Source organism: Rutilus rutilus, assembly GCF_951802725.1.
Source record: "Rutilus rutilus genome assembly, chromosome: 15".
Taxonomy (NCBI): domain Eukaryota; kingdom Metazoa; phylum Chordata; class Actinopteri; order Cypriniformes; family Leuciscidae; genus Rutilus; species Rutilus rutilus.
In genome coordinates this window covers 11,292,059-11,319,939 of record NC_140220.1, presented here as the reverse complement: position 1 = coordinate 11,319,939, position 27,881 = coordinate 11,292,059, and the positions used below count along the sequence as shown (strand labels likewise).

Below are 27,881 nucleotides of genomic sequence, written 5' to 3'. Positions count from 1 at the left end.
AATGTCCTAACTTAACTAAGGCTTAATCTAAGCCCTGTCCTAAACCAGGCCAACATGAACTAACAACGAACAACACTTCGACAGCATTTAGCCTATTAATATTAGATCATGCTAATCTCAACATTTATAAGTGTACTAATATATTTTTAGATCAAAAGTCGTATTTGTTAACTAACATTTTCATTAACAAAGGTTAATAAATGCTTTAAAAACATATTGCTCAATGTTATTAACTAATGTCAACAAATGAGACCTTTTTGTAAAGTGGATGACTGCAAATGTTACAGAAACCAGACAAGAGATTGATTTCCTGCACTGACTGCATTCTTTTACTTTCCTTTCATTCATTCACTCCTTTTTTTAAATGAAAGTGTCCCGAAGTTTACAACTGAAAATTCACACAATCTATTTTGTTGATGAAATGAATGTTAGCCATCATAATTAGGAGTTTTCAAATAAAATAACTTGGTTTGAAAAATTGGTTTATTTAACTTTTTAATTTTTAACTTTTCAGACATTGAGGAAAGGCACTTTCTTGTGTAACATTCTATTAGCAACATGGTTTGCATCTGTCAGTCATCATTATAAACCTGACAGACTTCCTCTTTCCATCTGAAATGGGATTGACCCTATATGTACCCCTGTAAATTGCTCAAGAGGGAGAATGCTTACAACAAAGTGCACATCTCCACAAACTTCAAGATTATGTCGTAATAGGTTATGAGCCACAAAATGAACTTAAAGGGATATATTGCCATTTTTATGCCACTCAAAACTGAGTGCAGCTCATGGACAAAGCAAAATTTAAGACTACTCTTCATAAGAAACCCACATGAAAACAACCACAAATTATGACAAAAACTTTAATCTGTTGATTTCTCAGGTTACATGATAATTAACAATAATAATAAATGTCTTGGTTACATGTGTTACACTTTAAAACAGCCATAAGAATACATATTATCTTTCCGCTCCATGATTTTGTCCTTGTTTGTTTCTAAAAAGCTCATCCGACACTCCTTCTAAGATCCAGGAGACTTACGAACTGCTATTTCGTCTTGACCTATATCTTTTTTTTTCGGCCAAGCGACCTGAAACACCCTGTTATTAGGATAAAATCAACATCTATCCCATAGTTTGACATCTAGCACCAGAGTGACTTGATTTAACAGAGTTTAACAGAGACATTCTCTCTGTTCCACATATCTGCAGTATGAATACTGAAATGCTACATCTAAATATTGTGAAATTAATTTTTGGTGGTATTCTAGCCTGTGTGAAATTACTTCGCAATCATACTTGTTTTTTGTCCTCTTTTATTGGAAAAGCACATGGGAAGGGAGTTTATTTTAAGAGTGAATGCACATTATCCACAGCCATGATTTCTATCATAACCAGTAGGAATGATTTTCAATGCCCTTGAAATCACATAAATCACAAACAAAGTTACAACAAATGATCTAAACAAGCTACAGTAGTAATACTTGTGAACAAAAAAAGGAACAAAAATACCTTGCTAATTAGGATGTGTTAAGTTGAAAAGTAGCAATAATAAAATAAAAATAAGGTCAAGGGACTAAATGGTTGATTTAACAATTTACAAAACCGGTTTATAATTTACATCACATAGCTTTTGAGTTAGACATCATGCTGAGGTGTGTGCAAGAATATGCTGCATGTTAGAGAGGTTATAGCATTGACACCATCTGTATCCAGAGAACGCTTCATTCACGCTAATGCAAGCGCTAGGAGCAGCTTTTGATGTGCAGATGAACTCCCGTCTGAGCATTCCAGAGGTTTTAAAATTGCGTGCACGTGACTGAAGGACACAATGGAACGGAGTGAGCGCACATTTGTGTGTCCGTCACTTTGCTTTTGTAGCTGACATTAGTGAGATGTTGTAAAGGTCTAAAGGAGGTCAGGCAAGTGACTATAGACCGAGTCGAGTAGCGTCTGGCTTGCTTCTTGACTCTTCACCCCGGCGATCTCGAACAAGCGGTCCAGCTTGTCCTCCGCCATCGGGATCTCCTCAATGACGTGGAGCTCCTCGGGGTTGAGAATGTGCAGCATATCATCGAAGATGGGCTGCAGGTCACAGGGGTCCAGACGCACCTGCCGAAGCACAGTGTCCTTTTTCTCTGAGGGACAGAAGAATCCAGCGTCGCCATTAACACAATTATTCATTATACTCTTTACGATCAATTACTAAAAGAAAAGTGCAAAATATTGAATACAATATATGGTAGAACATAGAGCATCCACAAGGGGGCAATACTGTGAAAAATTACAATACCTTTCGCATGTTTGGGGAAACCTGAACAATTTAGGACACTTAAATTATAATTTAAACTTTAATTTAATTACTTACACTAATTTAAATGGTTAAATCAAAAGAATATCGATATATATATATATATATATATAGAGAGAGAGAGAGAGACAGAGATGAGAGATTTATCTATATAAAATAATAATATCTATAGAAATAATATAATCATAATATTAAAGAAATCTCTAAAACAATAAAATATGTATATAATATATTTGTTTTAGTTGTTTTTATGTCTGATTATATATATATTATTTAAATAATATTAAATTAATTTATTATTATTATGTATTATTATTTATAAATATATCTAATATAAAATAAAATAGCATAACATTTAATACATAATAAAAGTATCAATGATAACATTTCTTATGATTTAATCGTTTGCATATTTAAAGCGGTTAAACATATGATGCAGGAACATAAAGCTTTCACAAGGAGGCCAACTATAAGAAATTACTTTTAATCACAATAAAGATCATCAAACAACACTGAAGTATTTGAGGAAACCTGTTTATATCTTTGAGGAATTCAGGGCACTTAAATGATGTTAAAGTTTATTTAAATTGTATTAAATTTTAATTTAAATTGTTAAATTACGAGAAACAAAATTAAATAATAATAATAATAATAAGATAGATTTTTATATAATTATAGATTGGGGGTGTTCAGCAGTGTTTAGCTCCAACTTGCCTCAACACACCTACCTGGAAGTTTCTAGCATGGCTAGTAAGACCTTGAATAGCTGGTTCAGGTGTGTTTAGTTGGGGTCAGAGCTGAACTCTGCATGACAGTGGCCCCCCAGGAACAGGATTGGACACCCCTGTTATCGATTTTTTTTTACTACCAAGTACCAACTCTTATTGGTGTGTTGTTCTAGCTGTGTTCCTGTTTATCCACGTGCTCTTACCTTTGGTTATAAAAGAGCCCGTCCGGCTGAGGGCAGAGTCCTTGCTGGAAGTGGAGTCACAGCGCAGCAGTGGCTCGGATTCGTCGGGAAAGAATCCCTTGGTGCGCTCCATGGGGGACTGCTCCACCACCACACCGGGCGACTCTAAAGGCTTATGGCTGGGGCTCAGACAATGGCTTACATTCACAGCCGTCATTAGCTTGTTCAGGTCAACCTACGGCAAAAGAGGTGTCACAGTACATGTTAATGACGGCGATGAGAAAATCATTCTGGCACACACATATTTGTTTAGAGATTCCTTTTCAAGCTGTTCTGAACTCACAAGTGTAGTCTGTCAGGACAAACAAAGATTTCTTGGAACAACTATTATGTGAGTAATGGATTTGGAAGAATGAGGGTCTTTGCTGACAGACAGCGATGACTGTATTAATGTGTGGGCTCTACAAGTGTATCACTATGTGCCCATGGCCGGGTCGGTACAAAGGGTTCGGCCTTCGCAGACCTGGACCACCCACTTGAGTCCTGTCCCTGCTGCCCTTTGCGTCATGGGAGGACAGATGAAAAAGATCAAGTACAGCCAGAAATTCACTGCCCACAGAGCACATAGCCTGTGTTACATTCACAACCATACTTGTTATGCCAATGTGTTTGAACATGAATAGTGCATTTCCTAGAATGAGTTCACAACAAGTCGGTACAATCCGGATTTTATTACCACAATCTAGTACTGTTCTTTAGTCTGTACTGGATACTAAAGGCCAATGTGGCATTACAATAACATTACCAAAGATACAATAGCTAAGCTTTCTTTTTAATGTTTGATAGAAATTCAAAAATTTCCATAAAATAAAAATAAAATTTGATATTCATATTCATAAGTATCAAATTTGATATTTATGAATACAACCATTGCCAAGTAACATTAGAGACAGGAAAGGTCAGTAAAAGATGCTTAGCGCTTAAAATAACAGGGTTCTCTGGAAATCATTTGATTGTAATGTAGCAGCTGAAATCACAATCAAATAGACTTGGCGGCCACTAAAAAAACTGTGGTGATTTCCAGGTTGGGAAATCCTGACATAAGCTATTCAGGGAAGCGTATATAAAAAGCCTGGGCAGGTATTCAAACTTTGAAGTGGCAGATCCGAACTGTAGGAAAGATGGAAACCACTCCATTTCCAGGAAAGTTTCCCTTGGAATAAGCAGTGAATAATCAATGGCACGTAGAAAAGCAGACCATTACTCTGAGTGGCACTCTGAGAGATCACATTTAGTCATTCATTAGTCACCCACCCCACATAGAGAAAAACAGCTCTGAACTCAAAGACACCACCAATAAAGCAGTGAAATGGCAACACAAGTGGCCAAGAAAGTTAATATATGAGTAATGCAGCATTACAGACCATTGGCATTTTTTTCCGTCTGATATTTTTCATGCTATTGCAAAAGTACATCAAATATTTGAGAGTTTTTCTGGGAAATTAATTAAATGTGACAACTCACAGTGATGACTTCAGAGGTTTTTTTTTTTTTTTTTTTAAAGATTTATCTTCCACGGAAGAAAGAAAGTCACATAATTTTGATACAACATGAGGGTGAATTTTCAAACTGGGTGAAATAGTCCTTGAAACAGTAAGAACTAAGCTGACAGATAAGACTGCTCCACCCTGTCCCAGAAGTCATCTATTGGTGCTGAAAGGAAGGAAGCGAGTGTGCCGCAGCACGTGCAAGATACAAAAATAGACATTTTTTACAAGGGAAACCAGAATGACTGTGTCAATTACAGATGCATCTCTCTGGTGTGCATTGCTGGCAAATGTTTACCCATTTATATCTAACTGCAAAAGCTTAATGCCCCCATAAAAGTAAAAAAAAAAAAAAAAAAGACTTATTTTTTCTTTAAAATTTGACATTATTTTCATGCCAATTAAACGTTTCCCCACAAAATTCTCAGTAATGTAATGCGAAGGTCAACAAGCACTACCATGATGTGTACTTCAAATTAATTGTACAAATATAAAAATACAAATAATTGTATAATAATAAAATTATGTACTGTAAAGTTGTGGGTGGGGGGGGTTAAAATCACAATACTAAGAATGAGATTTTTACAGTAGTCTAGTGTGCTTGAAAGAAACTAATGTCAACATTTTTTTTTAAATGTCTTCAGTAAAAAGAGTAATATTGTGAAATATTATTACTATTTAAAATAACTTTTCTATTTTATTATATTTTAAAATGTAATTAATTCTTGTCTTGACAAGGCGACTTAGTGCTCAAGAAACATTTCTTCTTATTAATAATGTTGAAAACAGCGGAGCTTGCTTAATATTTCTGTGGAAACCCTGATACTTTTTTCAGGATTCTTTGAATAGAAAGTTCAAAAGAACAGCATTTATTTGAGATATATATTTTTTAATAATGTAAGAGTCATATTTGATCAATTTAATGCATCCTTGCTGAATAAAATGTATACATTTCTTTAAAAAAAGATCCAAAACCTTTAAACAGTATATATGTACACATATCAGCATGATCTTATTGCAGAACCCATATTGTTTGTATTAGAACTGACCCCGTTTCCATATCTAAGGTCTAGTGTCAACGACACCAACAAACGCATTATTCTGAGGACACAGTCTACTGTTCAGACAAGTTGCATGTCGCAGGAAGAAGGATGGGCGTATACCCAAATATCTTTTCTATTCACATCCAGCAGAAAAGCTGTTGGCAAACGTCTGAAACCACAACATGGGAGCCGCCAAGAACGCTGTGCCATCAACCACCAGGACACAAGCCACAGATGTGGAAAGTGTGTCACTCACACACTGATCTTATTAACCGCAGCTAACACTGCTCCAGACTCAACAAGACCACCTACAGAACACAGCGCATGGTCCACATCTGACTATAGAAAGCTTGCTAGTGGAACTTTTAACATGATACTTTTTTTTTTTTAAATGACCAAAACTTCTTTGTGGCTTGGAAAAACCTGTCAAAATGCTGTATATAAATAGTAGCACAGGACAGACTGAGTGCTGGTGACAGTGTCTAAAAGTTCTGGGGCTGTTTGGCTGGCGTCCACGACAAGTGGAGCGCTGGGTGTGTTTATCCTCTGAGGGCCCTTATCTGAGGTTTGCTTGCATGTTGAGTACAAGTATGTATGACTCTGTATCCTTTGTTTCGTTGGCAGTAAAAGAACTATCAACACAAGAACCCCAGAGATAATCAGAATGAATATGAAATTAAAAAGTACAAGAGACTAAATGTTTGATTAAATTTAGCATATTCCTTCCTTACTTTCCAGACATTTCTGGGCCTCGAAGTGACCAAATGTCCTTAACACATTTAATCTGACACGAACATCTGCCTCTTCCTTACCATGTGCAGTTCATTCACCTGACGGGAGGTTATGCGTGCTGTGGCACTGTGGAGTATGGGATACAAGTGATTTGATCTGGAAACACGTGGTGAGATGGTTCACCCCAAAAATAAAAGCCCCATCAGCATTTTCTCACCCTCATGTTGTTCCAAACTTGAATGACTTTCTTTCATTTATGGACCATAAAAGAAGATATTTTGTAGAATGTTGGTAACCAAACTGTTTTGGTTACAATTGACACATTTCTCGTTTGAAATGACATGAGGGTAAATGATGACAGAATTTACATTTTTGAGTGAACCCAAAAGTTATTAAATCTTTAATAGCCATTTAAAACCCATTAAAAAAATGTATCTCATGCAAATATTAATGCATTCATGCTACATCTGAGCTGCAATAAATATATCTAAATACCAATTCAGATTCAGATGAAAAAAAAAAAATAATAATAATTCATGGCCATTGTAGCTTAAAGGTTTTTGTGCAATAAATGATGTTGAACAACAACAACAAAAAAATTCTATGTAATTTTTGTAAATGGTCACTTTCATGCTTTTCTCACTTAACTAAATGATGACTTTAAATTATCTTTTGGGGGTAATTTCTCAGACAAATTTGATGCGCATTTAACTTGCAATTAATTAGACTAATTAATTGGCACATCATGTATTTAATTAGATTAAAATTTGTTTATTTATAATATTCAATGATTCTCAAATATCTTTTTGGGACCAAATTTTGCTTAGTAGTTATTGATAAAAATATTCATTGTCATGGTTTTATAATATTAAGTGATTCAAAAATCATTTTCAAATTTTGAACATGAGGACGAGTGATGTGAATGAATGGAGAACTGCTTTAAAAAGGTGAACAAGATGTGCTCTGAGAATGCTCTACCTTTACAGACGCAAGTTCAGTGAAAGTCAACACCCGCACTGGCAATTAGGTGATTATGAGGTGGCGTTGACAGGCAGGCATATAAATATGTCTGAGAGTTTTATCTCAGTTTATCCTGGTTATATCAGTGGCATCAAAATTTGTCCAAAAGCCTTAACTTCACCATCTACAGTGACCTTGAGACAAGGACAGAGTAAATAAACTGGCTTTTATCAAATCTGCACACAGGAAAGGCTTGAAACACTAAAATGAAAGTTGATGACTGATCCTCCATCTCCGGTAGCCAGTCAGGCCTTTGTCATTAGTAATGCAGCTTAATGGGATGCAGCCAGGAGTCATGAGGCACTCATGTGGCTTGTTTAACCTTCTGCACACGTATTATCCAAACAGAGTGTTATTAGACCTGGGGCGTGAGTGTTATGTAAGACTATACACACATGACAACTTGATCAATTATCGTGGCCTGACTAATACAGCAGCTTGTGGCTTGACTATGACAGGAAAAATGTTTGCTAATACAAACATAAAATGTAAACAATTTAATCAACTTTCTTTTTATTTTTTTTTTAATTATATGAATAAAATATATTTCTATATTTTTAATAATAATAATATATATTTATATAAAATATTCAATAAAACAATACAAATATTATTAAAATAATAGTTTTTTTTTCTTCTTTTCTCACCTTACATGTGAAAATGAGTCCAGCTGTATCAGTAGCCTTATAAAAGTTGTTTTATTCTACATGAAGCATGTTGCCTCATGGGTGCTGCTAAGTTGAGGTCACATGACCAGCTGAAAATGGCTCACTTACTGTAAAAAGCTCACGTCTACAATGATGTCTGTGACTGAAAATGTTTTTGCAAAAAAGAAACACTTCATTGTCAATTGAAAACCTAGAGATGCTCACCTGAGGATTGTCTTCCATGACACTGCGTATCTTGTCCACCACGTCAATGCGGCGTTGGCGGTGAAGGGCATTGATCAGCTTAGCCAGGTTGGCGTCACTGTCACGTATGGTCCAGTGCTGCAGGGCAGCGTACGCCCTCTCGTGATCTGCCGAGTAGCCGTTGGAAAAGGCGGCCACCTCTCGCTCGTTGGCACTGGCCAGAGACTTGTACATGTCAATCCACTGACTGCCAATCTGTGCTGCCACCAGCTTCAAGATGTCAACACCTATAGAATGAGAGCAAAGGTCAATCCTATGTTCATCTACTGTATACTCTAGTTTGAACCTTCGATATATTACAGTGCAGCATGCCATATATTGATATACAGTCCAGTTCAAAATATGGGGGCAGTATGTATGCATTAAGAAATTAATACTTTTATTCAGCAATTTTGCATTGTATTGATAAAAAACGTTAGTAAAAACATTCTTGTAAGGTTACATAAGATTTCCATTTTAAATATTTGTTTTACTTTCTATTTGTCAATGAATCCTGACCATATGCAATATAAAATATAGTTATATAAATAAATAATGATTTCAACATTGATAATAATAAGAAATGTTTCTTGAGCACCAAATCAGCACACTAGAATGATTTCTGAAGGATCATGTGACACTGAAGACCATAATGATAATGATGTTGAAAATTCAGCTTTGCTATAACAGGAATAAACTACCTTTTAAAATAAATGTTAAATTAGAAACAGTTATTTTAAATTGTAAAAATATTTCACAATATTACTGTATTTGTAATCAAATAAATACAGCCTTGGTTAAAGGGACACTCCACCCATTTGCATTAAGCTTTGCATTGTTAGAAACCCAGTCATACTATTGAATGGTCGTGCAACACTCTCTCATTTTCCCCTGAGACGGGAGAAATCCGTTATTTACCTCTTACACTTCCTCCTACAATGACGCAAAAATCGTCATTTTGCGTCATTGTAGGAGGAAGTGTAAGAGGGGGGGATTTCTGTTGAGACTACAAGCACTAGTTCCTCATCTTTCCCAGGGGGCGGGACCCGCTCACGCTACAGACCTATTACAGATCAGTGGGTGGGACTTTACTCTCTGAAACTGAAAGCAATATCCTCCATCTTGTTTGAAGCTAAGCTAACAGGCGCTGTGGAGACAGATGTAAAGTTATGACAATAGCGGAGGAGAGTGCTCAATATGATATAGAAGAAGAGGATTTCGGAATTCTGATGCTTGAATCAGGTGTTTGTGGCTACCTTTACAAGCCGCATTATAGCGAAGAGCAGCCGAGGCAGAAGACCTGCCTGCCGCGGACGAGGAGCCCGGACTGGCTCGGGTTAGGGCGGACTGGTGGCGCCGGTGATCTCACTATGCAACTACGAACCGCTACGAACACAGAGATAGAGACCGTCTGCGGCAAAGAATTTCAACGATGACAATTTCTCCTGGACGAAATCTTTGAATCAGACGAGGACACGGACGTTTGTGTTGAGAACTATCCTAGTTTCGCACCGCATATGTTCTGACTGAACATCCAGGTACCATGCAATAATTCACCTTTTCGAAAGAAATACAAACGAGGAGTAATGAGTTCGCCAACTAACTAGACATTTTGTGTGAATGTGAAATGAATTTCAAGCTCTGGTGGTAGCTAGCCTTGTAGACGGAAGAGTGATTTCTCTTATAGGCAGATATGCGCTTTCTGGATTAGTGGGAGTGGCTTGCGGAGCTGTGCAATGTGGTGCATTGTGGGAGTTGTTGTCTTTCATACAAATGCGTCCTGAAGTTATTTTTTGTCTTTCCTCGGTCACGAAGGCACCAAATTCAAAATTTATTTTACATTTCGACTACATATATGACCCACTTTAAATAAAAAACAATGTTCAAATGGGTGGAATGCCCCTTTAAGAATAAGAGACATCTGTTCAAAAACCAACCCCAAACTTTTAAACGGTAGTGTATGCATTGACTTTTGTATCTGCTGTATCCAAAACCATTAATGTGTCTTGGAAATGTAATGCAGTCAGCATGATGTGCAGTTGGCGCAGTATAGTGTAGACAGACACAGTTAGCGAATGGCATCATACAGTGTAGAAGGGCAGCACTCTTGGGTTACAGTACACCAGCGGCTTCTGTGGGACATGCTGTCCCATGGATAAGGTCATAAGAATGACCTAGATTGATGCCTGTGCTTATATACTTGGTGTAGTGTGACAAACAGTTGCCTCCTAGGGAATCCTTCTAAGAGTGAACCTCAGAGAAATGTGAGCGCAATCTTAATGATTTAGCTTGCACGATATGCAGATATGTTGCATATTTCCACTTGATACTTATTAGTGGTGTTTGTTAACGGTCATACTTAGGGTTAGGGATCTGAATGTTCCCCAAAGTATTAAACTCCAGCAAGTACTGTAACTCATCCAGCACCATGTGTGCTATAGACATGAATGATAAATCATGAATATATCCTCCACCAATATATACCTCCCCCAAATTTTGTGGGAAAATCCCATATATTCACAATGAAGAACACGAGCCATATCAATGATACTAAACAAATACTGCTATGGATCAGAATACAATGCGTTCCAAGCTAAGGTGATTTTTTTATGACAAGCACCAATCTGGTTTTTTCCACGTTTTTATTTTATTTATTTTTTAGAAAATGTAAAAATCTAGTTGTATTTCATTATATCTACCCGCTTGGTAATTATTGTGTAAAAGCAGACTATTAAAAAAGTGAAAAAATACCCATATAGTTGTAAACTGTTAAATGCTGTTAAACAGCTGTATTTAAAAAAACAAAACAAAAAACAACAACTTTAAAGTATTAAATATGTCGAATAAAACAAAATAGCCTAATACTTTGGTAACTCTTTATTTTACAGTGTCCTTGTTACATAGGCCTATGTTACATGTACTTACATAGTAATAACAGTAAATTATGCATAATTACATGCAACTCACCCTCAACCAAAACCTAACCCTATAGTAAGTACATGTAGTCAATTATTATTACTCAGTACTTAAATATATAATTACACTGTAACAATGACACCTTAATATAAAGTGTAACCAATACGGTAATATCAATAACTGCATTCTATAGTTTATGAAAAACTCTTGTTTGTCAAAGAACACATTATAAATCATGTAATCTTCCATGAAGAGGACCCAACATAAAACAACACAGATCAATCCATGTTGAATTCGTGTCTACTGAAGATGAACGTGAGAGTTCAGCGTAACAGGATGACTGTGGGGGACAACTGCTGCTGGAAGGTATTAACGCATCTATCTGTAAGCCAGATCTGTCTTATTTGGGATCCATCTGTAGCAAATTGAGTGAAGCTCTCTGAGGGTTAGCGTGCCACTGACTGTACTGCGGATCTAAAAATGCCAAGCCTGCGGGCTGCCCATCCTCTCGCCTGTCGTTTCCAGAGGTCGCTCCGGCATGACAGAGTGCTCTGTCTGAGCGATCTAGGCCAAAGTCGATAGGTTGCGTGATACTTTCCCTTGTCTATGACTGTACTGCGTAATGGACTAGGTTGCTAGTCCTGAAGGCAACTTTTATGGAATGCTGGGAAAACATGTGCCACCACTATCTGAATGTACAGCGTGTTTACAAATGTTTCAAGGCTTGTATGTGCTTCAGTCAGCAACTATAATGTTATTCTTGAACTCTATGTGACTATATACACTGTAAAAAAAAAAAAAAATTCTCCATCAGAATTTCACATTTAATTCAATGTTAAAGGTGCATTGTGTAATATTTAGGAGGATCTGTTGACAGAAATACAATATCATATACATAACTATGTTTTCAGTGGTGTATAAAGACCTTCCTTAATGAATCGTTATGTTTTTATTACCTAAGAATGAGCCATTTCTATCTAAATACACCCTTACATTAAAATAGCCATTTTTGCGCCATCATGTTTCTACAGTAGCCCTTAACGGACAAACTGCTCTACAGAGCGCGTTTTGTCACTATGTTGTTCTTCGTGCAAAGAAGCTAGATAAAGTCAGCGAATAAAACACTGACACAATGATGAACAAGTAACAATAATATTCGCAATAACATATCGTTTTACTGAATAATTAAGTAAATATAATTTCTGAATGTATCTTTGTAAAGAAACCTCATTGCTTAACTGGCTACTCTCTGCCGTCTCAAACGACAATATCTTTTCCTGTCGGCCACCGTAACTTCTGTTGGTTGCAATTCGCAACCTCACCACTAGATGCTAAAATTTACACACTGTACCCTTAAATGTTGCCTATATGCATGCAATAATATTTGAAAAAATATTCAAAAATACATACAGTAACACAGTGACATAGCGAGTGATGCAAGTAGTCAAAAAAAATCATCCTTTTGTGTTTAAAGGAGACGTATTTGAGACACGCGTCACTACCAGGTGTAAACGGCTGACCACTTGTGATCGACCACCCTATGTGCATCATAGTAACAGCTGTCAACACAAAAGGCATTAAGTGAAAGTGAGGAAACACAGTGGATCATTTACATGTACAAGGACAAAAGCTTATCAGCCACAGCCGTTTACAACAGAACAAAGCCTTAACATCTTCATATGAGAAATCAAATGAGGTGGCAAACCGGCTGCAACAGGTCTAGGTTGGCTGGGAAACAAAGGGATCCTCAAAGGGAGTCAGGACTTCCCCTTTTTTAGCGAGTCGCTGTGGTGGCTTTGCCGGAATGTCTCACAGCAACGCAGTCATCCCATAAATCCCTGACACCTCATACACGATACCAGCCGCAGTAATTACCACTTCCCCATCAAAACAATGATGAAGACCAGGGGAGGCTTGCTCGCAAGGGGATCCTACAAGCTTCCCCCGAGTTTCCCTGACTCTTACACAAAATGCTGGCAGAGTTAGGCTCACCCATGAAGGTCCTAATCATCTCTTATAAAAGCCCCAGCCCACCCTGATTCTGGGCAGTGGGCTTTTATAGATAACACCTATTGCAGAGGTTGTTATATGGGGCGTACATGCGGGTGGTTCTACGTCTTTGATCTCCGCTATGCGTGCTTTGTTATACCTCCAATGAAAGAATTCATTATTTGTACGATCGCTCCTTCATCTTTATATATGTTTCCCATGCGGCCCTTTATGGCCATTATTTCACTAATGTAGTAAACGGACACACATGCACATGCACTTCAGGCCGCCCAATTACACACCTTGAATGCATTAGGGAAATGTTTTGTTGTGTTTGTGGAGGCAACCGGCTGTGTAAAGGTTACCTGTGCTTTCTAACATGATTCGAGGAGGCTCTACTATATTAGTTTAGCGTGTAATAAATGATTTGCTCGCAGAAGTCAATAAACAACGCAATTGTTCACGTTTAAGAGTGCATGGGAGAAAAACACCACAGTAAAAATAGTGCAAATGTTTTTTTTTTGTACCTGGTGGAAGTGTTTAACTTTTTCTTTTTATTTACGTTTTATCCTCGTGAGCAGGTCATTGTTTTCCCTTTCCTTGATATCCCACTATTTTCAAGGCCAATTAACTTTTTGAATCTTGTGTTAGGTTGCTAGGGTGTTAAGGTGTGGACATATTTATCATTTTTTGGCAAATTTGTGGCGAAATCCAGACATTTCAATAGGAATCCACGTGATTAGGAATTTCGCATAAGGGCGAATGATTTCCCCATGCACATTTTTCATCAGGTTTATTTGGTCATGTGAATCCTCTGTTTTGACCAACACAAAACTGCTTGGTTTGACTTCTGTGTGAGTTGTGCATACTTAGCCTGGTAATACCAAACTCTGCTACTTCGCTTTGCTTCGTAGACAGAGTCTGGCATGGCATAATTGAAAAGCGTTTTCTTTCTCGCGGGGAGGCGCTTGTCTGAAGTTTAAAATCATTGGTTCCCGTAAGCCAATCACATAACGTTTGGTTATGGCGTGTGTTATGCGCATGCTCAGCCGCATCTAACTTCCACTGTAAACACATGTAGTATGATGCGAAAACAAAACCATCGAGCGAAATACCGGAGTGAACATGGCTGTGAACGACTTTTGCAGATTATGTGAAGTAAATCTACGCATCCACGGTACAATCAGTGTCTACGTCACGGCTCTCAGCCCGCCCTCTGTTCGTTGATTGGCCGGCTGTTTTCAGGCCGGAGGAAAACGGAAAGCTATTACGCTGTCTCAGACTGAGTACAGAAGCGAAATGAAATTGAGCGGAAGTAAGAAGTCTGACGTAATCAGGCTACTTTATACTAGGGGTGGGGGAAAAAATCGATTCTTAGATGCATCGCGATTCGGACGTGGACGATTCTGAATCGATTCACAAATGTCAAAAAAAAAAAAAAAAAAAAAAACTTTTTTTTTCCTAATAACGTAATATTGACGGAACGCAAAAGGCGGAACTCTAACGTGCAGTGCGCGTGCGTGCGCGTGCAGTCCGTGGCGTGCACATAACAGAGACGCATGATGGCTGAGCGACAAATTCGAACGGCACCCTCTTCGTTAAAAGCTAACGTATGGCAAATTGCCAATTTCATTGAGACCTATTAAGTATTTTTTGTATGAGAGCTGCTTTCTGTATTGTTTAGTTTTCACATCAATATGCTGTAAAACCGATCTGTTATACTGTCCTACACAGTCAGTGCAATGCCAGATGTTCATTCACTTTTTTTGTATAAGCTGTTTTTGATTGTGGTATACAGCAAACATTTCAAGTCATAACTTTATTATTTAGTTGTGTATAAGAGCGGCTTTGTATGTTACTAATTATTCAGAATATGCGTCCACAAGTCCACAAGCATTATGTTTGTATGAGAGCTGCTGGTACATAATTCTATATATTTTGAACGAAAATTGTTTGCGATTTTGCTACAGCAAAATGTTTTTGTTTTGTTTTTTGTCTGAAGGATTATATTGCTCATTGGAAATTACAGGAGAATGTTGGTTAGAAGTCTATTAATAAATGCAAGAGATTCAGAATATGCTGAAGTTTGTATTCATTTACTACAAGTATGCTGCTAGTACAGGCACACATTTATTTTCCTGTTGGTTCTTTGGTTGGGACATATGCTGGCAAATGTAACCTAACAGTTGACTTGCCAAATTACTTCCATTTGTTTTATTAATAAAATGAATATAGGAAGTATTGGAAGTAAATTATTTATGGGTCATCATAAATACTTTGCTTTAAAAGTACCAAGTAGTCAAAAAAAATATATATATAGATAATCGTTACCCTCTGAATCGTAATCGAATCGAATCGTGAGGTGCCTAGAGATTCCCACCCCTACTTTATACATCACTACACTATAGACAATGGACATTTTTTGCAATGAATCATGCTACATGGTTCCTTACTGGCCTACTTTTTTTTTTTTACTCACTCTATTGTTCATCTTACCATAAATTGTAAGTGTGAATGCTTTAAAAGTAATAGCACACCTCCTCTCAGCAAACCACACAATTTAAATGGATAGTTTACCCAAAAATGAAAATGTTGTCATCATTTACTCATTCACCCTCATGTTGTTCCAAACCTGTATAAGTTCCTTTCTTCTGTTGAACACAAAAGAAGATATTTTAAAGAATGTTGGTAACCAGACCCTTTAATAATATCCATTGACTTCAATAGTATTTTTTCCTACTATGGAAGTCAATGGCTACCATCATTCTTTAAAATATATATTTTTTGTGTTCAACAGAGGAAAGAAACTCATAGGTTTGTAACAACTTGAGGCTGAGTAAGTGATGACAAAATGTTCATTTTTTGGTGTACTATCCTTTTAAGGTAACAGTCACGTCTGTAGCACAAATGTGTGGAACGAGTTACATACCCAATACTTATGGTTAGGGGTTTTCTCAAGCAGAATATACGCTGAATTCAGACATCTCTCAAGACACATAATTCAGTCCATCTTCTCATCTCCCACAAGGGCATGACCGCTGATAAACTCCTCTAACGCTATACCACAAAGAACTGGAATAATCTGGTTCCAACTGCTCATGTTTGAAGCAGTCACACACAGGCAGATATCTGAGGCCAATATAAACCATTACCCATCACAACAGTCCCAGCTAACCTAGCAGCCTCTGATGCATTGTAACAACCAGGTTATGGGGCACAGAGTGTGAAATAAATAGCCTAATAAAAGGGAAACCCCAGAGAAGTAAAGCAAAGGCTATCCAAGTAGCAGAACGAGAAACAGAAAGAGATCAGGTTCTTTATGATCATGTGACTGACAGAAAACGAGAGAGGTGATCTTGACATTGGCCTTGTTTGCGTAACTTTTGAAGTCCTCAATACAATATTGAGTTTTCTAGAGCAGAATAAATGGGATTAACAGCACTGATGTGATGATAGATTCACAGATACAATTCACTGTGCCACTTTTCATATTGTAAAGCGAGTGTCTGGCATCTGCCAAAGCATCTAGCTATAAACACTATTTCAAAAATCTATTTATGCAATTCAGCAATCTAGAAGTGTGTAAAGCCACTGATCAGCCAAACAAATAGCCATGCCTCAAAATCATGCCATTGGTTAAATCATTGTTGCTATACTGGGCTGGTTGGGATCAAACAAACAGAGCAATGTTTTGAAACCACCACAGTATTTACACTTTTCTGGGAAAATCAACCTATGAATGATTTACTTATAGATTACCTGGGATAGGAGAAAGTATTTTAACATAGAAAAAATAAACACTTCACCTTTAAGTTATTTGGTTAAATAATTTTAGTATAAAGTTGAATTTAATTTTCAGATTTAATAAAAAAATATCTCTAGGTCTACGAACTTCTTCACACCTAGTCTGAAACAAACATACTTTGGCAATACAATTCTTTTAATTTAAGTTATTTTTTTTAAATTGTTTGGACTGGCATCTTAAAGGTATAGTGGAGGATTTTCCCGAATTTTAGAAAAGAACCGCCCTCTCCACTTTTTGAAAAAATGCACATGCGCAACACTCTACCTGCTCCCGAGAGGGAACGCCTATTAAACGTGTGCACGAGAGAGCATGCGCGAGCCTAGTGCGTGACTTGTGCCAGGGCTAGCATCGCTAATCATAGCTTACATTAACTTTTACTAGCAGTGATTTTAAATGGATTTCTCCAAATGGCATGCCAAACTTTACCTGTCGAGTAGAAACTTTGCGACTGAGGCATCAGTGGGAAGCCCAACCTGTGCTTTTAGCGCATGCCAGCGTGTGAAATATTCTCCCAAAAACACTCTGGTCTTGTTTCTTTCTTCAGAGGCCTTTCTCTTCTTGTCATACAATTCGTAGACACTTTTTCTCTTGCGACCCTCAGACATTTTGAAAAAACCCGGTGAGAACGGCGAGCTTCAATGAATGGCTGAAACCGTAGCTCACCACCATAGACAGTATAAACGGTAGGGCTGGGTATTGGCAAAGGCCTCACGATACGATACATATCACGATACATGGGTCACGATACGATATATCACGATACGATACAATACAATACAATACATATTACGATATATTGCAATACTTTTTTTTATTTTATCAAAAATGTAAAAATAAAATAAAAATAGAGCTGAATATACAACTTATGTACCACCTGGGGTGTTCTGGTATGTGTATCACATTATATTGATAACTCAGCAGACAAAAACTTAAATTCCAATTTATTCGCAAAGGTATTTGCATTGTGTCGAGTGTGTCTGCGTGCGCGAGCGACAGTAAGTGAGAGACGGAGTGTGTCTGCGAGCGATAGAGACTGAAAGTGCCCCAGCATTAGTAGCCTAATTGGTACATAATATTATATACTATAAGAGGCATGGAAGTTCGATTAATGGACAGCAATAATCAGTACTACAAACGTCTTGTTTTGAACTATTGTTTATAATAATTTAATTGTTGTTTTTATTTATATTGTTGTCCATTAATCGAACGTCCATGCCTCTTATATAATAATTATATATTACTATGTACCAAATAAGCCTACTAATGCTCGGACACCATGACTTGGTGAATAAAATTCAGAATCATTGTTATTTGACGCGGTTGTGGTACAGTGTCAGTGATTAGTTATGGAATCTTACTACATACATTCAATCTTATTTAATCCTCCATATGGAAGTTTATGTGCTGGAATTATTTATATTTATTAAACAATAGTTCAAAACAAGACGTTTGTACTGATTATTGTTGTCCATTAATCGAACTTCCATGCCTCTTATTATATAGTAATTATATTACTATGTATGTACCAATACTAATGCTCGGACACCCTCGGTCTCTCTCGCACGCAGACACACTCGGTTTCTCTCGCGCGCAGACACACTCGGTCTCGGTCTCTCTCGCACGCAGACGCACTCGGTTTCTCTCGCGCGCAGACACACTCGGTCTCTCTCGCACGCAGACACACTCGGTTTCTCTCGCGCGCTGACACCCTCGGTCTCTCTCGCGCGCAGTTCGCTTCGCATTTGTCCAGTCCGGCGCCTCATACTGGACAGCGAGTCAGCGACAACTACAGCAGCGGCGGAGGAGGTCGTTTGACGCACACAGAGGGATTTGATGATTTAAAAAAAATATATTTATTTATTTAAAAATATCGATACTAGAGGTTGAAATATCGATACACTATCGTGAAAAAAAATATCGCGATAGTTAGCTGTATCGATATATTTGCACAGCCCTAATAAACGGCTCACCACACATATACACCTGAAAGTGCGCATGCGCAGAAAGCGAAAACTACCTAGGGACGAGCACGTACGACAGCCTTACGTAAACATATCACCAGAATGATTGACAACTAGCAGGACCAATAGTCTTGATGATCCACCCGGAAAAAGAAAATCCTCCACTATACCTTTAATCAGGTATTTTTATGACATTTTTTATTAAACATTTTGACCAAAAATGGTGCAAAATGATTCATATAAAAATGATTTAAAAAAAGGAAATTTTATTTTAAAAAGACCCCCTAAAAGGACATGGTGATGAAAAAAAAACATGAGATTGGAGGAAAATTTTTATTTCAATGCTTTTGTGTTCTTTAGAAAAATATTTGCATTCACCTGCAAAAAGCACTGAAATATAGTTATTTCTCCCACCTCATATTGTTTCCATCAGAAAAACTTTGTTGAAAGTTTTGAGAGAGAACATGAAAGTATTGAAATATAATGTTTCCTTCCATCTCTTTTTTTTTTTTCAATCACCATGTCCATTTAAGGCTCTGTAATTCTATGCTTTCGTGTTGTTTAATCACGGTTTTAACTCACCCTGTCCATTTGAGTAGTAGATCCACCTCTCCTTGGTCTGCGCTGGAGAGCTAGGCTTCTTGTGGATGGCTTTCTCCATGATGCTACTGGGATCCTGTCTTGGACCCTTCTTCAGTACCCGCGAACTGCGCTTTACGCTGCATACCACGATCACTACCAGCACCAGCAGAAGCAGCAGGACTATCATCCAAGGTAGGTGCTCATTGATGTCAAAGTGCTTGTGCGTGCTAGGCCTCGGCGAACCCCTGCGGATAGGCCGGTAACCCAAACCTTGGGCCTTGCCCTCAGACAGAGTTTCCACAGCCTGTTGGTTGTCAAGCTGTGGGTCTCGTGATACGGAGAGCTTGTGTTGCAATTTAGGAAGGTCCTGAGTTGCAGCGATTAAGAGTCCTGGATCCTCCTCACTAGCCTTGGAGGAAGCTGTGGTTGTGGGAATGTCTTCGGCGCCGAGGGACGTTTCTGTGCTACTTAGGGCTGGCTCGGCTACATCCTGAGTCTCTGCAGCTGGTAAAACTGCAGTACTTGCTGTGTGCAGAGTGGATCATTTAATAGCAGGCAAAAACAGAGACAGAGAGAGAGAATTAAATACAGACCTAAAGATGAGCTTAACCTAGACAACAAACCAGAAGGGAGAGTATCTAAAACTTTAATCCAGCATCAAGCTTGCATGTGTAGAGAGTAAAGTGGATATATGCTGCTCAAGCCAACATAATCTCTCATGGATTTCTCATCTTAACTGCTCAGATCTGACCCAAAAACTAGTCAATGCAATCTGAAGAATCAGAAATTGTTCTCTTATGGAAATGTAAGATAAAACAGGGGGATAATACTACTGTCAATACTTCTACTACTGTTTCAGTGAAACATTGTTTTTACGATGTCACATTTTTTATTATATATTTTTTACATATTAGCCTATATATCAACACATTTTACACGCTACTGTTCAAAAGTCAGTATACTTTCTTTTAAAATAAATTAATACTTTTATTTAGCAAGAATGCATTAATTTGATCAAAAGTGACAGTAAAGACATTTATTATGGTGCAAAAGATTCTATTTCAAATAAACGCTGTTCTTTTGAACTTTCTATTTATCAAAGGATCCTGAAAAAAAAGGTATCATGGTTTGTACCAGAGTCCTGCAAGGGTTCGGGTACCCGTTTTGCTCAAACGGGTGAAAAATATACAACTGTGTCGGATACGGGTGCGGGTCGGGTCGGACACGGGCTAAACACGGGTCTAAACACAGGTTTAAAACAATCACGTGCAAACGTAAAAATAATAAAATATATGCATTTTTTAGGAACACATCTACAAAAATATGCCTGTCTTTCAAGTTGATAAAATAATTTAAAATCCACATCAGTTTATTTGTGCCCACGCCCTCCCAGGAGTCTACGTACTTTCACTTTTAAAAATCCATCATAACCGCGCGCGCGATCTGCTTGCAGTCGTTGAAATGGATGCTGAGGAGTTGAAGAAAAGAATAGCTAGTGGAGATGGTGAAGTTGACGACAAATTCGTCATCAAAAATCAAGTCCAGTGTGTGGGAGAAATATGGAGTATTCTGAAGAAAACAATATTGTGAAAGGCTTTGCTGCATGCATTTTCGTGTTGGATAGCCGCAAATGTGGAACTTCATCGTTGAGGAAGCACGCAGATAACTGTCGTAACAAACCAAGCAGTTCTATCGAAGTATGTGTGGTGTGCGGGGCGTGCTTGTACCCAAAATTGTCAGATGTAGGTTAGACGAAATTGCGTGGCAGATATAGTGTTGTAGCCGCGTGTGTTCAATTGGTAAAATGTTATTTTAGGCTACTCAGTTTTGTGGTAACGTTAGCCATGTTCTTAATGTACCGGCCTTTTGACAGCTTCGGCTGAAGTTGTCCTTGTGTTAATGGTCGTGTAATAACTTCTGTATGACCTGGCAATAAACATTTTTGTAAGTGTGTCGATAATGTGATAGTCTAAACTGATTTTATTTCGGTTGCGGGTCGGGTGTCGGTTCTATTTTAAGCGGGTCGAGTCGGGTGCGGATTTTAATTAGTGCTGCTGTCGGAAAACGGGTCGGATGCGGCTTTAAGCACTGCGGGCACGGGCGGGTGCGGATTTACAAAATCGGACCCGTGCAGGACTCTGGTTTGTACAACAATATTAAGCAGTTTTAACATTGATCATAAGAAGAAATGTTTCTTGACCTGAAATCAGCATATTAGAATGATTTGGGAAGGATCATGTGACAAAAATAAATGCAGCAATGATAAGAGACCCCTTTCAAAACCATTAAAAACTCTTATCAACCCTAAAACTTTTGAACAGTAGTGTAGGTGTAAATTAAAAGATGATAAATGATTTTGGTGCATGTATTATTATAATAACATTATCCAGACAGTAGGCTATAGAATTAGGGCTTCAAATGCCTAGCAGACACTAAGTGGAGGATTTTATCTCATAAACAGCTACATGATACAGGACTAAAAAAAAGTCCTCTAAAGAAACCCTGCTGAGGTGGACACCATATATTCACGTCACATACAACCACTGCCGTTTTTAAACACCAATTTAGGGAAGTTGATGAAAGGGTTGAGCAATCATGTTGAACAGAGGGAGCTTTTAGTAACAACCAAACCAGGGATGAAAGCACTCGTACAACAAACACTCTCTATCTAGCTAGATCTATCTATCTATCCATCTATCTATCTATCTCTAGACACACTCTAATCAGTAAGGAATAGCTCTACATTGAGCTTTTTCACTCTCACCTCTATATGCTGACTCAGTGCTGGAAACCGTGGAAACGGAGGCCTCTCCAAGTAGGACATAGACTGAACTCATTGGGCCACACACACTATCTGTCTTCTCTGTGCCTTTAATCAGCAGCATTAAGCCCAAAGACGCGCAATCTGAGTGAGCTCGGCACCTCAGTGCATCTGATGCCACGTTGGAGAAGGTGCCACGCTGACATGGCCGGCAGCGCACATCCTCTGTTTCACTTCCTCGCTTTCGGACGCCCCACCCCGGTGGACATAATGAGTGGTGCTGACACTTTCCACCCTGGGAGAAGCTACCTGGCGGACACATGCACAACCGATCAGTGGTGGACGTGCAGGGAGTTTTCTCAACAAAAGGGGCTTGGCAGCTTCTCTGACAGGGGTGACACTGCTGAACTCCGTTCTCACCCCGGGTGAAGGTGCCGTCCGGGCAGGGGCTGCATTCCCGTATGCTGGCCTCTGTGCAGTGGGAGGACACGTAGGTGCCTGCCGGACACTTGTCGCAAACCAGCTTGTTACCAGTGGCGGGGTCGATGTGTTGGTAGTGCCGAGGAGACAAGGGCTTCTCTGTGGTCGGGCTGGGGGTCAGTGTGTGGGTTAAGACGTCACCGACCAGCAGAAGCTAACAATGAAAGAACAAGAAGAAGACTGTTATACAATGACTATACAAGCAATCGAAACACACAATATTGTCCTTTTAGCATGAATGACCATTGTCTCATCGGTTTGTATTGTAAGAAGAGTCAACAATATAATAATAAAGGCCACTGGTACTGGGAAGGAAAGTTTTTTTTTTCTCTGATGTCTGCATATTTATGTCTTTTTAACAACTACATGACAAATTTGGCATTTCGGAAGAGTCGCTAATTTAAGAAAATCTGACTAAATGTTTTCTGCATTCCACAGTCGAGTGCACGAGCCTTTTAGGTAGCTATACTCCTTTGGCCGTGAGGGCGGAAAAACTCAGTGTTCAGTGCATGCACACTATCTAGTGGACTTTGTTTTCAAGCGTTCAAGTCACTCGCACATGCGCTGTTGTGCACACAATGTCAGTTCAAAATACAAATACAATTCAAAATACTTCATCCAAAGGGAAAGTAGACATTTTTGTTCTCCTTTTTTCAATTTCATCAGGCCTTAACTGTAAAGTTTAGCCACTCCATGCAATGAAAAACACTAATGTGCACTGTCCCGGACGGGTGGGGAGCTTTGCTTTTGTTAGTCTTAATGTGTGTATTGACTGTTAACCAATGAAAATGAATTGATAAAACAAAGAGTATGCTGTACAAAACAAGTGTCCATTGGGCTAATAATAAAGATCTGATTGACTGATTGTATCAAAAAAGTGAAAAATCACTTTTAACAATTTTTAGGTATTGCGCATTATGAAATATCTTTATTGATGTCATATATAAGGTCCAGATGACCTCAAGAACTTTACATTGTGAGATCAAAATGCAGTGGAATTGGATCGCCATGCATGTTATCCTTAGTCTGCTATGTGAGCAGCCAGAAATGTGAGCAAGTCATAATTCTCCTCTAAAACACTGACAATAAAAGTCTGCATAACATTTACACAGTCTGAAGCAAATCACCCATGCAAAAACACTTCAACAACATTGAACCCTGGAATGTGTTGACAGCACTCTCACAGCCTGGTGACCTTCAAAAAATAACTTTTAATGACAAGAAGCCTGTAAACACAGCCGCTCTTAAGTTACTTCAGCTTGAACGTGCCCCATTGAAAGCCAAATTCCGATCATAACGGTGCCCCTCTTTCCTCCGGCACATCCAGCAAAGCTGACTGCACAGCATGTGAACTGCACCTAATATTCTTTATGATGCTAGCCCACATTTTAATTCCGCACATAAATGGGGCTTTGGCCACGACAGGCATCTTGGGCTCAGTACAAAAGTAGTCACCAAAAAATATGATCCTGGAAAGCGTGAACATCCAACACACAAGGGCCTCGCTGCATCATCAGTTTCTAAACACAAAGTTCTATTAACTGCTGATCGTGAATCCCCTGGAGTTTTATTACAGTTCCTCAACAACAGAACAGACCGCACAGAAGAAGTATAAAAGCACAGAAGACTAATTTCCTTGCTAATACGGGGAGGGCTGAATCAAAACAAACGTGACATTAATATTCTCCAGCCAGCACATACTGACATCGCTGGGAACCGCAGGACGATGCCAGACCGATTGGGCTCGGATACACGTGTTGCTCTTCGTGAGGTGATGGGGATTGTTTCAGGAGGACACACTGAACATGAATAGCGATTAGGCAAAGCTGTCCTTTCCCAGCGGCCTTAGCTCTAGAAGAGGACCAGAACAGACGAGGGTTTGAAGTAGGCCAGCGAGGGGGACAACTTCACTGATGACAGGACAATGTCTGTTCGCTTAGTGTGCTACTAAAGCAAGAATGAGTACACTGTTGCCTCAAGTCCACGAGTTTTCTTTCAACCGGCTTTGAAAAAAAGAGGAACGAACAACCTAAGATAAGAGGAACACTTTTTCACGCACTCTTGGTTTCGATAGACATGATGTACAAAACAGTAAGATATGTTACAACTCCACCTTCTCATCCCACCCAAAAACAAGGGCACTTGTATATGAAACCTAATATACAGTCTTGGGCATTTTTATGAAAGCTTATATAGATATGACTTATTATGTGAGAGTGTATTCACATTTTCGACCGTCCATGTCTGTGTAATGTCTCGACATGTCTCGAGTACTGGCACTGGCTAGCTGTGACTTTCAAAGTGCAACTTTTAAAGACACCAGAATATCTCTTCATGCACTCATAAATTCACTTAAGAGTAATACTTACTTTTCTCTTCTGCTGATCAGAAAACCAAATGATCAAAAGATATTGACCATAAAGCCTACTGTATCATATTTGATACATGAAATTCTAAGGCCTCTGAATTATTTAGATGATTAAACTTTGCTGAAAAAACTGTAATATACAAATGAATACATATGCCTTCTGATCACAAGCTCTAATCATAAAACTAAGCATTTAAATATAATCTGAATAAGACATAGCCTATTATTGGGAGATATAGAATGACAAGTGATAGTTATACAGTTTTGAAAAACCTCATTGACTTAAAAGCAATCAGAATTTCCTCTCATATAGCATATAAATATAAGAAACTAAAGCAAATTACATAAGTTTGCTCAATTTGGGCCTCTGAATAATATTGAGTGTTTTTTTTTCTCCCTCCTCAAGTGTGACTCCATATTTTCATTATATAATACTATATTATGCATAAAAGCCTGATATATTAAATATGATACAAAACAACAACTACATATAAAAAAAAATGTGTCTAAAAGTTCAATAAACTTTAATAAAAAAATAAAAAACATCTTCTGAATATAATTTAATATGTCCAGCTTTACAAGGTTAAATTATTTAAAGCAGTAATTTACAACTGCTTGATTGTTGACTCTATGAGATATCTATGTATGATGCTTCTGAATGACTCATGGGGTTTCCTGACTAACCAGTGAGTAAATGGACTTGGGTTTCACTGATTACATGAGCTTGCAATCTGGGTGAATAGACTTTACATAACTTATGATATGTGGAGAGACCAAATGTAAAAGTGTCATAAAAAACACTAATCTGTTGTTACCATGGTTTTTCAGTTAATTAATCTATGGATGGACTTCAGGATAGGGTTTTTGAATGTGAATATTTGTTGATTCTCAAGACAGCATAGGGTGTAAATCTACAAGAACAGACACATGGACAGATGTTATATCATAGGGATTCCATGTGCCAGACTCTGCTCGACAAAAACAGGGCACCTGTTACACCTCCGACACATCATAACTGAAGACTGCAGAGCAAGAACAAACACTCCCTGTCTGGAGCCATTCATGCCCATTTTATAATCGACAACAACCAAATGAGTCCGCAGGCAGCATGAATGAGCAAGGAATATTCCTGCAAATGTCAGGCCACCTGCCAAAAACATTGCATCATTTGCATCTATGCCAATAAATACATTTTCAACGGTGCATGGATGCTTTAAACTGACAGAGAAAACTGCTAGCCTAATCCTTCTGGCGTTGTGAGGCTAATAATGTATATCAGCCCACACTGATATCAAACAACTAAATCCAATTTTTGAAAACTGAGCTACATTAAGGGATTTAGCCTAATGGTCCCCTGATAAAGACTTGCTAATGGATGAGCCAGTCTGATGTGATAAACCAAATTAACCTCAACTGACTTCATACTACATGGGAATATTAAGTCATGTTAGAGTATCTTCAAAACAATAAAGCCATCGCTTCTGATACAATGACATAAGTCATGCCAATGTCTTTAAAATGATAAATGGTATTCATAAAATATACAATACTAAATAAATTACATTAAAATCATGACTATAAGGATGTTAAGTCATGTAGATATCTTTAGTATGATACATAGCCTAATATTAGGATATTAAAAAAGGATATTAAGTGACTGTATTTTATGTAACGCAAATGTCTGTAATGTCTGATATATAGGAATAATAAGTCATAATAATGAACAACAAAAATCCAAATGCTCTTAAAATGTATACTCAAGCACAAAATGCATACTTGCCGTTTTAACATCTCCTAAAATAGGTCAAGTTGTGTCCCTAATTTAACCTTTAGAGATTCAACATTTCATAGAATTGTTTTTTTAGCTATTTAATATTTAAATATTGACTAATGTATGATTTAAAAAAAAACTGTCACACAAACAATATGCAACAATGACAATATTTGCCATCCAGGCTCTATTATCTTAAGCTGCCTTAAACCTAGGTGCGCCACAGTGACATTATCTCTGAAATAAAAATAATTGATTTATTATTCTGTCTTCATCTTTTGTTTGGACTCCATCCTCACCACTGTAGTATTACAGCAAGTGCGACACCAGGTACATCTACTGTCCCTTTAAATAGAACAAAAGCCAGAATATTCGAGAGGACAAGAGAAGCATAATGCGAAAACAAATGTATCCTTGACTTACCATCAGCGAACAAGTCATAGACATTTTCCCAGGCATCGTCCCAATGGAATCACTCTTGTTTAAATATGCCCAGGTCCACATCTGTTACTTTTCGGCTTCATAGGTGGAGCATCAGCATCTCCGCATCAACAGGACACCCACATTGTTGTGAGGTATTGTCCCTTTGCTGGCGTCTTCCCTCAGTGCACAAATTTCGTCCACTGACGCCTTTTTATAGTCTGTTGCCCGGAGTGGACGGGTTTCAAGTAGTAGGGGATAAGCGCTTCGTTTTGGAAGAAGAACGCTATAATTCCCATAGCGATGATGGATGGATCTGTGGACTGAAGTCTGGCTGCTGTTTGTCCAGGTTACGGATTCTCTTCCCTGTGCCGC

The 27,881-nt window shown here is 38.2% G+C and overlaps 1 protein-coding gene across 2 annotated transcripts; it reads right to left on the bottom strand.

Annotated features, from left to right (window-relative positions):
- Nucleotides 1-849: 849 nt before the first annotated feature.
- On the bottom strand, nt 850-27,881 carry tnfrsf21 (tumor necrosis factor receptor superfamily, member 21). Of its 2 annotated transcripts, XM_084433220.1 has the most exons (7): nt 27,510-27,881; nt 22,888-23,101; nt 22,471-22,776; nt 19,707-20,231; nt 8,436-8,701; nt 3,243-3,456; nt 850-2,138 (listed from the first exon to the last, which is right to left on the bottom strand). In XM_084433220.1, the coding sequence occupies exons 1-7, from the start codon at nt 27,588-27,590 to the stop codon at nt 1,909-1,911; spliced, it is 1,836 nt and encodes a 611-aa protein (XP_084289346.1). In that variant the 5' UTR covers nt 27,591-27,881; the 3' UTR covers nt 850-1,908. The 2 variants fall into 2 exon arrangements, with proteins under 2 accessions (XP_084289346.1, XP_084289345.1); XM_084433219.1 differs by having other exon boundaries at nt 22,471-23,101.